Here is a 16501-nt window from a genome sequence, read left to right as displayed (position 1 = left end):
TGTTTGTAGGTGACCAAATACTTATTTTACCGAGGAATTTACCAATTAATTCATTAAAAATCCTACAATGTGATTTCCTGGATTCTTTCCCCCCATTCTGTCTCTCATAGTTGAAGTGTACCTATGATGAAAATTACAGGCCTCTCTCATCTTTTTAAGTGGGAGAACTTGCACAATTGGTGGCTGACTAAATACTTTTTTGCCCCACTGTATGTTCCATATGTTATTTCATAGTTTTGATGTCTTAAGTATTGTTCCACAATGTAGAAAATAGTCGAAAATACAGAAAAACCTATGAATGAGTAGGGGTGTATAAACTTTTGGCTGGCCATGTTACGTCCATATTTTTGAGTATAAAATTGATTATTATTATTTGCAGACATAATGATGATCCTTTATATATTTGATAGTCATTTATATTTTTGCTCACCTTTCTGAAATGCACAGTAATTTTGTGACGCAGTAGAGGCTTAAGGCTCTGTACTTACTAGACTTAAAGTCAAAAGAAAAAAAAAATGAAGGCCCTTATTAATTATTTATAATTTAACTGGTAAATTGAATAAAATGAGTAAATTTAATAATTTACATATTCATTGGTTTGACTTACTAACGCAATCTTATTAATTATGCTGCAACTATATTGACCAATTATAATTATATTCATGAATAAATATTAAAATACTATTTATCTTACTGGTTATAACTCTTTAATGATTACTTTACATACCGCAGTCGACTCTCTGGTACCCCAAACAATTTGGAAAAAATGAAATCACAACAAACCATGAGGGATAAAAATATATATTTTCATTTTAACAGATTGAACACAAAAGTCATTTTTATTGTGGTTCTTTGTTCATGATGCTGGCTAGTTGCTGTTTCCACGGGAACTGCGCTGTTTGGTCATGGTGCTCATCATCTGACTGATGTAAGATGTCAGCAGATCATCCATTTTGTAGCCCTGTGATCAGACAAAGGAACGCACAGCTGAATATTGTGTAACATGTGGACTGAGATTTGATTGGTGTGTGTCTCATATACAGTGCCATGGATGACAGCTTTACTTATGTCTTTCTGACTCACCAGCGGCGTCTCACAGAGCAGTTTACTGCCTCTCATCAGGTTGCCGATGGTGATGTGAAAGTAGGTGTTCCCGCTGCTCCAGTTCGAGATTTTGGTGAAAGGGTGTGTGATTAAGAGATCCTGTGAAGAGCAGAGAGTGAATGATGCCGGACTAAAAGAATGATTTCGTGGAAAAAATCAAACTGAAACAAAATTCCACTTGTTATGAATAGTTTATAACAGTTGGACAAGATATGTTTGGTTGTCTTGGTCGCTTCTTTATTTTTGTAAGAAAGCTACAAGTATAATGAGGCTAACAAGTAATGCACGCCTACAAAAAAATCTTTTGTTGAAAGAAGTGCCTTTTGTGATGTCACAGACTTGCTGCTGTGGTTTAGGACATCTCATCTCATCTCATTATCTGTAGCCGCTTTATCCTGTTCTACAGGGTCGCAGGCGAGCTGGAGCCTATCCCAGCTGACTACGGGCGAAAGGCGAGGTACACCCTGGACAAGTCGCCAGGTCATCACAGGGCTGACACATAGACACAGACAACCATTCGCACTCACATTCACACCTACGGTCAATTTAGAGTCACCAGTTAACCTAACCTGCATGTCTTTGGACTGTGGGGGAAACCGGAGCACCCGGAGGAAACCCACGCGGACACGGGGAGAACATGCAAACTCCACACAGAAAGGCCCTTGCCGGCCACGGGGCTCGAACCCGGACCTTCTTGCTGTGAGGCAACAGCGCTTACCACTACACCACTGTGCGGTTTAGGGCATGGTGTGATTTAATGTTAAACCTGGTCATGTGATCAAAATGTGAAATAGGTGTAGCAGCCAAATTGTACAACCAGTATCACTTTGGTATTACAGTATTTCACATACTGGGCATAGTTCAAGAGTGGATTCTTACTGAAAACCTGGAAGGTATACGATTCATAATACAGCTCCAGTTTGTAAACTTGAATCTGTAAATACAGAATATACCTGCTATTCGACAAATACAGTGTCTTGCAAAAGTGTTTGTCCTGTTTTGTCGCATTACAAGCTCGAATTAAAATGGAGTTTTGGAGGGTTAGGACCATTTGATTTACACAACATGCCTACCACTTTAAAGGTGCATTTTTTTTTTAAATTGTGACAAACAATAATGAAGATGAAAAAAAAAATCTGGAGTGTGCATACGTATTCACCCCCTTTCGTATGAAACCCCTAAATAAGAGCTGGTCCAACCAATTCACTTCATAAGTCACATAATTAGTTAAGATCCACCTGTGTGCAATCAAAGTGTCAGATGATCTGTCACATGATGTCTGTATAAATCAACCTGTTCTGGAAGGACCCTGTGTTAAGGTTTTGCTGGGATTCGAACCTGGTTCGCTGGTGAGATAATCCAGCAAACCCCCACTAGGCCACCAGGGGGATGACTCAAATGCAGAGGCGTGAGGCGGAAGTAGAAAAGTATCAAAAAGTTTATTTACAATATATACAGTCCAAAAAGAAATAATCCAAAACGCTCAGAAGATGAAGGGAAAAATAAAAAATATCCAAAAGTTCAAAGTCAAAACAAAAGCCAAAAAAAACAGAAAAGAAAAGGCAAAAATACCAACGCTCAGAAGATCCAAAAAACAGTAAATACTAAGTCCAAAAAGTCCAAAAAGAAAAGCAAAGTGCAAAACCAAAAAGACAAAGGCAAGGAACACGGTACAGAGGTAACTGGAGCTAAACATAACAGCACAAAGACTCCGTGACAAGAGGATTGAACTCAGGGGTATAAATACACAAACTAATTAAGGACAGGGTGGGGCAGGAAACAGGCAATAAGACAAACACAAAACATAGAACACAGTGGCGACCTCTAGAGGCCAAAACAAACATGACCAAACAAAGGAAATAACAGCGGCCTCTAGAGGCCAAAACAGTCCCAGTCCTAACACCCTGACTCTGCAACACTACTAAGCAAGCGACATGAAAACCAAGGAGCCTCCAAACAGGTCAGAGACAAAGTTGTGGAGAAGTGTAGATCAGGGTTGGGTTATAAAAAAATATCCCAAGCTTTGAATATCCCAGGGAGCACCATTAAATCCATGATAGCAAAATGGAAAGAATATGGCACCACTACAAACCTGACAAGAGAAGGCTGCCCACCAAAACTCACAGACCGGGCAAGGAGGGCATTAATCAGAGATGCAACAAAGACACCAAAGATAACGCTGAAGGAGCTGCAAAGATCCACAGTAGAGATGGGAGTACCTGTCCATAAGACCATTTTAAGACATACAGTACGCTCCACAGAGTGGGGCTTTATGAAAGAGTGGCCAGAAAAAAGTTATTGCTTAAGAAACCACATTTGGAGTTTGCCCAACAGCATGTGGCAGACTCCCCAAACACATGGAAGAAGATTCTCTGGTCAAATGAGACAAAAATTGATCTTTTTGGCCATCATGGGAAATGCCATGTGTGGCGCAAACCCAACACCCTGAGAACACCATTCCTACAGTGAAGCATGGTGGTGGCAACATCATACTGTGGGGATGTTTTTCATCTGCAGGGACAGGAAAGCTGGTCAGGACTAAAGGAAAGATGGATGGCACTAAATAAAGGGCAATTCTGGAGGAAAACCTGTTTGAGTCGGCCAGAGGTTTGAGACTGGGACGAAGGTTCACATTCCAGCAGGACAATAACCCTAAACATACTGCTAAAGCTACACTGGAATGGTTTAAAGGGAAACATTTAAATGTCTTGGAATGGTCTAGTCAAAGGCCAGACCTCAATCCAATTGAGAATCTGTGGCATAACTTGAAGATTGCTGTACACCAATCCAACCCATCTAACTTGAAGGAGTTGGAGCAGTTTTGCTTTGAGGAATGGGCAAAAATCCCAGTGGCTAGATGTGCTAAGCTAATAGAGACATACCCCAAGAGACTAGCAGCTGTAATTGCAGCAAAGTACTGACGGGTGTGTCTGGGGGGGGGGATACCAATGCACACTCCAGATTTCTGTTTTTTCATCTTAATTATTGTTTGTGTCACAATAAAAGAAAGAAAGAAAGCACAACTTTATTCATCACACACTTGTGAAATTCCTCTCTGCATTTAATCCATCTGAAGCAGTGAACACACACATGCACACACACGTGAGCAATGAGCACACACACATACCCAGAGCAGTGGGCAGTCATGCTAATAGCGCCCGGGGAGCAGTTGGGGTTAGGTGCCTCGCTCAAGGGCACCTCAGCCCAAGACCGTCCCATATTAACCTAACCGCATGTCTTTGAACTGTGGAGGAAACCCACGCAGACACGGGGAGAACATGCAAACTCCACACAGAAAGGCCCTCGCCAGCTGCTGGGCTTGAACCCAGAACCTTCTTGTTGTGAGGTGACCATGCTAACCACTACACCACCGTGCCACCCAACAGCAATTTTCCCCTTTAAAGTGGTAGGCATGTTGTGTAAATCAAATGGTACTAACCCTCCAAAAATCCATTTTAATTCTCTTGTAATGCGACAAAACAGGACAAACACCAAGCGGAATGAATACTTTTGCAAGACACTGTACATCTATCAAAGTACTGATTACAAATTACACAGTTTAATGGTGCCATATAAATCATATTATGATTGTGTTATAAACTTCAATTACTTGTTAGCTATATTAACAATCAAGAGCATTTTCTTTGCTTTACCTTTGTTGTTGTGTCAATCAGACTAACGCCATGTTTGTTGATTGCGATCAGAAGGGACTCTGGCAGATTTGGGTCTGTGGTTTGCTGTGAAGCAAGAACAAAAGATTTTAAAATACCACCAGCAGGTTAATAATGATTGATTTTTTTTAATTAATATTTCACTGTCATGGTACTCATGACATGTCATGTTATGTTGGAGAGAAAAAAAAGATATATATTTGGCTGTACAAGTATATATTGTATGGACACGAGCGTTTTACTGGGAAATACACCACTCATATTTTTCATACGAGCTACAGCCGGGACACGGAGAATCAACGCCGTGAAAAAAAAAAAATCTGAACATGTCACTCATGAGGAAACTGATGAATTGAGAGGAAAATGATACATTTGAGTACTTTTTGTTTGTGAATGTGCCTGTATAAGAAAAAGAAAATCATACGTTGGCTTGAAGATATGAAGTTTATCTTCTCATGTTCAAAAACTCACATTTTTCATACAAAATGCATCATGGATCTGAATGACATATTTAAATAATTTGTCTAGCTTTGAGTGGTCTATCAGATATATTCCATTCAGCTAGCATGATACTGAACGAGTTGAAAGCGAGTTCAGTATCATGGTAGCTGAATGGAATATTTTTGATAGACCACGAAAAACAGCCAGCCAATATTATTATTATTATTATTATTATTATTATTATTATTATACATACACACTCTCTTCATATCAGCATACCAGTATTGTAGTCGAGTCACTAAACCTCGAGTCCAAGTCCAGTCTTGAGTCCCCAGTGTTCAAGTCTGAGTCAAGCCCAAGTCATAGAAGAAAAATATCGAGTCGAGTCCGAGTCGAGTTTACTATTGATCTGAGTGGAGTCCGAGAACAAGACTCCAACGGCACCATTTGATGGTGTCTATTGCTGCTTTTATGTGAAAGCGTCTCTGCTACAGTGTTGGACTAACGTTACTGCTTGACTGCCCCATTTTACTTAACAGGCTACAGATAAAAAGCTTGTTCATCGCTCAGCAAGCCCCGCCCACTATCAACAGGGCAAATAACATGAGAGAGGGTTAACACTAGCTAGTTCATCGCCCAGCAAGCGAGCTCCGCTATCAACAGGGCAATGAACATAGCGCGTCACTTCCTTCTCTGGGTGGAGTCTTGCCAAATGACGATTGAAGTTCGAGGTTGTCCCCGTCGTCTCCTCGATAGTTCTTCTACATATGGAACAAATAGCAGTGCATTTTTTCCCACTGTACGAGAAGTCTGTATAAGCAAAGCGGACAATCCTAGGGGCTTCTCTCCAGGCATTTTAGCACCATTAACGTTAGTTTGTTCCTGAACATGACGTATGAGCAGGTGAATGTGCATTCTCTTGCACGGAATTATTACAGTGCCTTGAAAAAGTATTCATACCCCTTGAACTTTTTCACATTTTTCCACCTTACAACCACGAACTTAAAAGTTTTTTTATTGAGATTTTATGTGATAGACCAACACAGAGTAGCACATAATTGTGAAGTGAAACGAAAATGATAAATGGTCTTCAAAATTTTAAACAAATAAAAATCTGAAAAATGTGATGTGCATTAGTATTCAGCCCCCCTGCGTCAATACTTTGTAGAGCCACCTTTTGCTGCAATTACAGCTGCAAGTCTTTTGTGGTATGTCTCTACCAGCTTTGCACATCTAGACACTGAAATTTTTGTCCATTCTTCTTTGCAAAATAGCTCAAGCTCAGCCAGATTGGATGGAGAGCATCTGTGAACAGCAATTTTCAAGTCTTGCCACAGATGCTCAATGGGATTTAGGTCTGGACTTTGACTGAGCCATTCTAACACATGAATATTCTTTGATCTAAACCATTCCATGGTAGCTCTGGCTGTATGTTTAGGGTCATTGTCTTGCTGGAAGGTGAATCTCCTTCCCAGTCTCAAGTCTTTTGCAGCCTCCAACAGGTTTTCTTCCAGGATTGCCCTGTATTTAGTGCCATCCATCTTCCCATCAACTCTGACCAGCTTCCCTGTCCCTGCTGAAGAAAAGCATCCCCATAGCATGATGCTGCCACCACCATGTTTCACATCTGACCAAAGCACCTTCTTCCACATGTTTGCAGTGTCCCCTACATGGCTTCTGGCAAACTGCAAATGGGACTTCTTATGCCTGTCTTTCAACAATGGCTTTCTTCTTGCCACTCTTCCAAAAAGGCCAGATTTGTGGCGTGTACGACTTATAGTTGTCCTGTGCACAGATTCTCCCACCTGAGCTGTGGATTTCTGTAGCTCCTCCAGAGTGATCATGGGCCTCTTGGCTGCTTCTCTGACCGGTGCTCTCCTTGCTCGCTCTGTCAGTTTAGGTGGACGGCCATGTCTTGGTAGGTTTGCAGTTGTGCCATACTTTTTCCATTTTTGAATGATGGATTGAACAGTGCTTCTTGAGATGTTCAGAGCTTGGGATTTTTTTTATAACCTAACCCTGCTTTAAACTTCTCCAGAACTTTATCCCTGACCTGTCTGGTGAGTTCTTTGGTCTTCATGATGCTGTTTCTTCTTCAGTGTTCTCTAACAAACCACTGAGGCCTTCACAGAACAAGTGTATTTATGCTGAGAGTAAATTACACACAGTAGGACTCTATTAACTAATTAGATGACTTCTGAAGGCAATTGATTCCACTGGATTGTATTTAGAGGTATCAGAGTACAGGGGGCTGAATACTAATGCACACCACATTTTTCAGATTTTTATTTGTTTAAAATTTTGAAGACCATTTATCATTTTCGTTTCACTTCACAATTATGTGCTACTCTGTGTTGGTCTATCACATAAAATCTCAATAAAAAACTTTTAAGTTCATGGTTGTAAGGTGGAAAAATGTGAAAAAGTTCAAGGGGTATGAATACTTTTTCAAGGCACTGTATAAAAATTAATGTAGATATCTTATGCCAAATTATTATGGCATGTTAGAAAAAATAAAGAAAAAACCCACGTCCTTGTCTGCAATATACGAGTCCGAATGCAGTTAACGCACGAGTCCGAGTCCAAGTCTGAGTCATCAGTGCTCAAGTCCAAGTCAAGTCATGAGTCCTTAAAAGTAGGGCACAAGTCAGACTCAAGTCCGAGTCCTGGACTCAGGTACTGCAAGCCCGCAGCATACTCACCTTCCAGCCGGTGTAGCGTTCAGCAGTAGTGTTAGCGAAGGCCAACGCCAGCGCAGTCAAGCCAGTGCTATCCAGAGCTAGTATCACAGGCTAATGACCAAGAAATTAAGAAAGAGACTGGAGATTTCTGTCTCCAGTCTCTTCTTCCACCCACATTCACCACAGTATTTTTCACTCATACTTAAGTATTAATTTCCCTGTGTAATTCACTTAGTTACTTTTAAAATCAGCATCAACAACTACACACAACAGAGTGACCTAGCAACCAAAATTCTCTTAAAATCTTCTGCTTTTAATGAAGCAAACCTCGCAGCCATGTTTGTTTACAAATTGTCACTGTCGCTCGCTAGTGCAATAGTTTGATGTCTCTGACGTGTCTCTTTTCAAGTTTTTCGATGTCCGTTGGTATGTTTTTCTCTTGTAAATATGTGTGAAGAATATATAATGAAGATTTGGTAGCCTTTCAGGTGTTCAGTACATCTTCCGTTTATTAATTTAGTGCTTAATTATAGCATAGCTAATCCTAGCACTGGATAAGCCTCGTCTTTTCTCTTTCCTGGGGAACAAGGAAATGGTTCTGCGCATCTGCAGCAGAAAAGTTTTGCTATTGGATATTCACATGCACTCCGACGTGTGACATCACGTTGTCTTGACAATGTGCAATAATATAACAATTGCACGCTCACTCTCCATTGGGTAGCGTGGCGTAATACATGTAGGATAAGCCATATGATAACAATATTGCATGCTATCGAACCAAATGAATGAAACCCACTAGAAGGGAATAGAATACATGTTTTTATTTCATGGAAAAAAAGTGTCCTGTAGGTATAACAGTTTCTGATATTTCACTCCAATGACGTCACTCTCATTGTTTTCCTGCTGGCTAGACATGCGTTGTCAAAATGGCGAACTGGTTCAAAATTAAAATTCTTTTGATTAGCTTGTGGTTTTTTTGGGTTTTTTTTTGTGCGGATGTGTCCATATAATATAAAGAACATTACACAGTGGTGTGAAGATATGAAGCTTATCTTCTCGTGTTGAAAATATTTTCACTTATGATATATATTCACCACTCAAAGATAAACTTCATATCTTCGTGCAACTGTGTAGGCTAATATCCTATATTTATTGTATGCTAAAAAAAAGAAAACTTACTTTGACTTCGAAAAACGCTGATCCAAAAGTTGGCCACTTGAAGATGATTCTCAGGAACATGAGTTTGGCTTCTGCCTGACTTTTCCCAGCATGTTGGTTGAAGCATGTTACAATGGACTGAAGGAAAAGAAAAAAAAGGAGATTAGTAAAGCAATTTTCAAGGAAATAAGTTGCTCTGGAGTATTAGACACACATACGAATTGATAACTTGGCAGCTAAATGCAATGACTTAACTACTTTACACCTGTTACACAATAATTGTTACTGATGTAACCTAATAACTTACTTTATTAAGAAGCTTTTGTTTGTCCAGTAAATAGAGTAATAAAAACACACACTTATAAAAGCTAAAAGTAGTAAACCTTCAAATTAACATATCTGTAACTTCTGGACTGGCACAAATATCAGAGAAATGCAAACAAATGTGCATACTATCGTGTGTATTACAAGAAAAAAACCTGTAATAAAGTATATTTTACAACCCCAATTCCAAAAAAGTTGGGACAAAGTACAAATTGTAAATAAAAACGGAATGCAATAATTTACAAATCTCAAAAACTGATATTGTATTCACAATAGAACATAGACAACATATCAAATGTCGAAAGTGAGACATTTTGAAATTTCATGCCAAATATTGGCTCATTTGAAATTTCATGACAGCAACACATCTCAAAAAAGTTGGGACGGGGCAATAAGAGGCTGGAAAAGTTAAAGGTACAAAAAAGGAACAGCTGGAGGACCAAATTGCAACTCATTAGGTCAATTGGCAATAGGTCATTAACATGACTGGGTATAAAAAGAGCATCTTGGAGTGTCAGCGGCTCTCAGAAGTAAAGATGGGAAGAGGATCACCAATCCCCCTAATTCTGCACCGACAAATAGTGGAGCAATATCAGAAAGGAGTTCGACAGTGTAAAATTGCAAAGAGTTTGAACATATCATCACCTACAGTGCATAATATCATCAAAAGATTCAGAGAATCTGGAAGAATCTCTGTGCGTAAGGGTCAAGGCCGGAAAACCATACTGGGTGCCCGTGATCTTCGGGCCCTTAGACGGCACTGCATCACATACAGGCATGCTTCTGTATTGGAAATCACAAAATGGGCTCAGGAATATTTCCAGAGAACATTATCTGTGAACACAATTCACCGTGCCATCCGCCGTTGCCAGCTAAAACTCTATAGTTCAAAGAAGAAGCCGTATCTAAACATGATCCAGAAGCGCAGACGTCTTCTCTGGGCCAAGGCTCATTTAAAATGGACTGTGGCAAAGTGGAAAACTGTTCTGTGGTCAGATGAATCAAAATTTGAAGTTCTTTATGGAAATCAGGGACGCCGTGTCATTCGGACTAAAGAGGAGAAGGACGACCCAAGTTGTTATCAGCGCTCAGTTCAGAAGCCTGCATCTCTGATGGTATGGGGTTGCATTAGTGCGTGTGGCATGGGCAGCTTACACATCTGGAAAGACACCATCAATGCTGAAAGGTATATCCAGGTTCTAGAGCAACATATGCTCCCATCCAGACGACGTCTCTTTCAGGGAAGACCTTGCATTTTCCAACATGACAATGCCAAACCACATACTGCATCAATTACAGCATCATGGCTGCGTAGAAGAAGGGTCCGGGTACTGAACTGGCCAGCCTGCAGTCCAGATCTTTCACCCATAGAAAACATTTGGTGCATCATAAAACGGAAGATACGACAAAAAAGACCTAAGACAGTTGAGCAACTAGAATCCTACATTAGACGAGAATGGGTTAACATTCCTATCCCTAAACTTGAGCAACTTGTCTCCTCAGTCCCCAGACGTTTACAGACTGTTGTAAAGAGAAAAGGGGATGTCTCACAGTGGGAAACATGGCCTTGTCCCAACTTTTTTGAGATGTGTTGTTGTTATGAAATTTAAAATCACCTAATTTTTCTCTTTAAATGATACATTTTCTCACTTTAAACATTTGATATGTCATCTATGTTCTATTCTGAATAAAATATGGAATTTTGAAACTTCCACATCATTGCATTCCGTTTTTATTTACAATTTGTACTTTGTCCCAACTTTTTTGGAATCGGGGTTGTATATGAAAAGCAAAAACTGGGTTATTCTATAATCATAAAGCCATAAATAATGTTGGACCGTGTGTGGTATGTCTTTTTCTCATCTCACCCGTTTCCAGTCATCAGGTGACAGCTGTTTGATCAGATCCTGAGGGACGAGCTCTTTCAGCATCTTGAGGAAGTGGATAAACTGTGATTTGTCCTCTTCAAACATTACCCGGTAAATCAGAGCTGCGAGCTGGAAGGCCTCTTCATGAGAACACTTGTGGTATCCACGCAGGTATTTCGGCAGCTCCTACACCAGGCATAAACATGAACAAGTACACAGAGCACTTTTTAACCAAACAGACAGCATAAATGAAAGAAACATCTAAATGACATCACTCCTTTAAAGTTTAATGCCTTAAGCTTATTGTGCTTGAGATAGCAGGCAATCTTTGGATAAATATGATTTAGGCAAATAAGAGGAAAAATTATTGTGGATAAAATAACTTTTAGAAAACAGTGAGCTTAAATTCTCATCTCATCTCATTATCTGTAGCCGCTTTATCCTGTTCTACAGGGTCGCAGTCAAGCTGGAGCCTATCCCAGCTGACTACGGGCGAAAGGCGGGGTACACCCTGGACAAGTCGCCAGGTCATCACAGGGCTGACACATAGACACAGACAACCATTCACACTCACATTCACACCTACGCTCAATTTAGAGTCACCAGTTAACCTAACCTGCATGTCTTTGGACTGTGAGGGAAACCGGAGCACCCGGAGGAAACCCACGCGGACACGGGGAGAACATGCAAACTCCACACAGAAAGGCCCTCGCCGGCCACAGGGCTCGAACCCGGACCTTCTTGCTGTGAGGCGACAGCGCTAACCACTACACCACCGTGCCGCCCCTGAGCTTAAATTCTCATTGGAAAAATCAAGATTGTTGAATACGTGCTTCTGATTGTTCAGTTATGGCCAGGCTTGTAGTACTCGAGTCCGACTCATGCCCTAATTTTAAGGACTTGTGTCTTGACTTGGACTTGAGCACTGGTGACTCAGACTTGGACTCATGCATTAACTGCATTTAGACTTGTAAATCGGAGACGAGAACGCTGATGCTTTCTTTATTTTTTGTAACATGCCATAATAATTTGGCAAAAGATATTTATATTTATATCGACATTAATTTTTAGACTAATTTGGTGCAAGAGAATGTACATTCACCTGCTCATACGTCATGTTCAGGAACAAACTAACGTTAATGGCACTATAATGCCTGGAGAGAAGCCCCGAGGATTGTCCGCTTTGCTTATACAGACTTCTCGTACAGTGGGAAAAAATGCACTGCTGTGTGCTCCATATGTAGAAGAACTATCGAGGAGACGACGGGGACAACCTCGAACTTCAGTCGTCATTTGGCAAGACTCCACCCAGAGAAGGAAGTGACACGCTATGTTCATTGCCCTGTTGATAGCGGGGCTTGCTTGCTGGGCGATGAACTAGCTAGTGTTAACCCTCTCTCATGTTATTTGCCCTGTTGATAGTGGGCGGGGCTTGCTGAGCGATGAACAAGCTTTTTATCTGTAGCCTGTTAACTAAAATGGGGCAGTCGAGCAGTAACGTTAGTCCAACACAGTAGCAGAGACACTTTCACAGAAAGGCAGCAACAGCCACCATCAAATAGTGCGGTTGGAGTCTTGTTCTCGGACTCAACTCAGATCAATAGTGGGCTCGACTCGAAATTTTCTTTAACAACTTGGACTTGAACACTGGGGACTCGAGACTGGACTCAGGCTACATCCACACGACAACAGCAACGAGATGTTATTTAAAAATATATCGCGTCCAAATGGGCAACGATCAGTAAAATATCAGGTCCATATGGCAACGCAACGCTTGCTGAAAACGATGCAATACACATGCCACACCTCTAGGGGCGCTGTAAGACGGTCCCTTCGGAGACACCAGAACAATAGAAGAAGTAAGGACGCATGCGCATAAACTATTATGCGCGAGACTTCATATTAGCCACAAAGTCAGGAAAATCTGTTCGTAAAATTACGTTATAATGACCAAATACAATGAAAAGTATTTTTCCAGTCTCACCTGTGAAAGGTAATCCCATGTGATCTCGTTTGGACGGCAAACCTGTTGGTACAGTTAAACGCAGCTAATCTTTATTCTCCGCTTTGACCTATCCAATATGGCGGCGAGGATGACGTATGATTCTACGCGGAAGGCGGCGTCTTTAATGGTCCGGAATAAATTGAATGCTACACGTTGATGGATTAATTTGTTGTTTCTCACCTGTGAAAGGTAATCCCATGTGATCTCGTTTGGACGGTAAACCTGTTGGTACAGTTAAACGCAGCACATGAATCTTTATTCTCCGCTTTGACCTATCTAATATGGCGGCGAGTATGACGTATGATTCTACGCGGAAGGCGGCGTCTTTAATGGTCCGGAATAAATTGAATGCTACACGTTGATGGATTAATTTGCTCTTCTACGCCCTTTTTGAGGAATGTACTTTAGGACTTAAACCAACATCTGAAGAGGTGAGATCGCTCCTTTTTTTCCTTATTTTTGCTGGCGGGATTGACTCTGCCCTAAGGGCAGAGTCTCTCTCTCTCTCACTTTGCACCATTACACAATAAATATTCACAGTGAAAATATTTTGTAAGCGCGTTTCATGAACCAAGTTATAGGATTTGTTGACAACTCGCATTGAGTTCGTTACACTTCTACCCGGCGTGAAGCACTCACAGTCATGTGGTTGTGAAGTCATCGTAAACAAATCCGTTCTACTCATCCAGACGACTTCACAACGGCAACGTTGCCAGATCTTTCCACTCTGGAACCCGTTCTCAAAAAGATTGCGTTTTGGGCACCCAAAACGCCGGTGCCGTGTGGACGCCAGGCCTAAACGATAAGCAATTGTATCGGATTCACCTAAATCCGTTGCCGTGTGGACAGGGCCTCAGACTCGAGGTTTAGTGACTCGACTACAACACTGATTATGGCATTCTATGGTCTGTTATTTTTGTATAACAGACCATTGCTATGGACCACGTCATTAGCGGAAGCAATAAAATAATTTTTAAATCAATATTTTGTGTCAAATTATTGATTTGACATCAGGATCTTGCTTCACCCTGTCGGGGTTTATTTCACTATAATGACCGACTCGTTGTACATTATCCCTTACATTTTTAACTTGCATTTTATAGTCGGCTATAAGCCATGCGTGACAAGATTGAGTGGAATAACTGTTTTATTCTATCCACATTCACTGGATTTTGAGCAACTGAGCATGTTTATTTTAATTTTTTGCAAATTCTGTTCATAAAAACTTTATACAAAACGTCAGACAAAATAATTTCCGCTTAGAATGAAACAAACTGGCAAAATGACAGTAGCAATTTGTGAAAAATGCTATTATAATAATAATTCTTGAAAAATAAGAAAAAAGATATGTTCTTATAATCAAATACTTTTATTCCATATTTTGTTGCTTTTTTTATATGGGGATGTGTGTGTGTGTGTGTGTGTGTGTGTGTGTGTGTGTGTGTGTGTGTGTGTGTGTTGTTCTTCTTCTTTAGAGTTTTTTGACGGTTGGCAAACCAAATTAAAGGTGCACTACCACCACTGACTAGGCTGGAGTGTGGAACAGGAGATATGGGGGGGATATATATTATTTTAGCTATTTCTATTTCTTTTAAATACTTGATAACAATTTTTGCTGTTTTCTTTTCAACTACAGTTTTTATTTCGTCCTCGGTTGGTTCAGTACTACGGTCCGCCATTTTGTTTTTCTCTACTCACGGTATATGAGCTGATAGCGTAGTAGTAGAGTAGTCAATCAGAGCATGTGACTGTTCATATCCAGTGAATGTGGATAGAATAATTCCTGATATTTCACGCTGATGACGTCACTCCCAGTGATTTCTTGCTAACTGGATGCATGTTGTCAAAATGGCAAACCGATTCAAAATTAAAATTCTTTTGATGAACTTGCTTTTTTCTGGGGATGTGTCCATATAATATAAATAACATTACACGGTGGCGCGAAGGTATGAAGTTTATCGTCTCACGTTGAAAATATTTTCACTCATTCGCTTAGGTCATTTGTGAATATATTCACCACTCGAAGATAAACGAGTGAGATATTACACGGTATCTTCGCGCAACCGTGTAATATCCTCTCATGTATAATATATTTTACCTGGTAATAGTGGAAGATGGAGTCAGCCATTGAGTCTTTGCCTGGCACAGTGTTAGTCCACAGTTTCTTCATAAAATAGACCTGATACGTCAGGGAAGGCACTATACCTTAAACACAAACAGCTTATCACACTCCGGCAACAACAGGTAAATTTTATATGATTAATTAATATTAAACATAATTACCATCTTTAACAGGTCGGGCTTTTTTGATCCAGTCAGTGAGGTGTCTAACAAAGTCAAAAAAGAAATCTCCATCTGGCACACTGATGACCTGAGTGATGAACCCAAGTGATGGACATCATTTATTAAAAATCGACACAGTACAACAGATAATACAGTATTATTTATCAGTATTCATATTCGAGCTTTAAATAGGTGGCAGAGAACGGATTAAGAGTATGGGTGGAAAATGGCATTTTCTCCTGCTGCACTGAATCTAGATTTTTTTTAAAGATCTTTTGTTTGAGATACAACCCAGAATCTCTCTGATATTTACTTCATTCTGCAAAAAAAAAAAAAAAAAAAAAACATATCTGATTGGTCATAATATAGCCATTGCTAAAGTGCTAGAGCTCTAGTTACAGTGCCTTCCAAAAGTATTCATCCCCCTTGGTGTTTGTCCTGTTTTGTTGCATTACAAGATGGAATTAAAATGGATTTTTGGAGGGTTAGCACCATTTGATTTACACAACATGCCAACAATTTTAAAGGTGCACATTGTTTTTTTATTGTGACACAAATAATAATAATTAAGATGGAAAAAAAGAAATCTGGAGTGTGCATAAGAATTCACCCCCTTTCGTATGAACCCCCTAAATAAGAGCTGGTCCAACCAATTCACTTCATAAGGCATATAATTAGTTGATTAAGATCCACCTGTGTGCAATCAAAGTGTCACATGATGTCTGTATAAATCAACCTGTTCTGGAAGGACCCTGACTCTGCAACACTACTAAGCAAGCAACATGAGAACCAAGGAGCCTCCAAACAGGTCAGAGACAAAGTTGTGGAGAAGTATAGATCAGGGTTGGGTTATAAAAAATATTCCAAACTTTGAATATCCCAGGGAGCACCATTAAATCCATTATAGCAAAAAGGAAAGAATATGGCACCACTACAAACCTGACAAGACAAGGCCGCCCACCAAAA

At 40.2% G+C, this 16501-nt stretch overlaps 1 protein-coding gene across 2 annotated transcripts in view; it reads right to left on the bottom strand.

Annotated features, from left to right (window-relative positions):
* Window positions 1–852: 852 nt before the first annotated feature.
* The window catches only part of myo7ab (myosin VIIAb), a 156402-nt gene continuing 140753 nt past the window's right edge, over window positions 853–16501 (bottom strand). The window contains exons 42-48 of one of the 2 annotated variants that reach the window (XM_060936076.1): window positions 15536–15623; window positions 15351–15457; window positions 11248–11433; window positions 9077–9193; window positions 4758–4841; window positions 1084–1203; window positions 853–961 (exon numbers count right to left, since the gene is read on the bottom strand). In XM_060936076.1, the coding sequence (XP_060792059.1) occupies window positions 869–961; window positions 1084–1203; window positions 4758–4841; window positions 9077–9193; window positions 11248–11433; window positions 15351–15457; window positions 15536–15623 (795 nt within the window). In that variant the 3' untranslated portion in view covers window positions 853–868. The remainder of the gene's footprint in view (window positions 962–1083; window positions 1204–4757; window positions 4842–9076; window positions 9194–11247; window positions 11434–15350; window positions 15458–15535; window positions 15624–16501) is intronic. The other variant, XM_060936078.1, reaches the window with a different exon arrangement.

Source organism: Neoarius graeffei, chromosome 12 (assembly GCF_027579695.1).
Source record: "Neoarius graeffei isolate fNeoGra1 chromosome 12, fNeoGra1.pri, whole genome shotgun sequence".
In the NCBI taxonomy this organism is placed as follows: Eukaryota; Metazoa; Chordata; class Actinopteri; order Siluriformes; family Ariidae; genus Neoarius; species Neoarius graeffei.
Note: the sequence above shows the minus strand (reverse complement) of the source record. Positions and strands in the feature narration are given on the sequence as shown.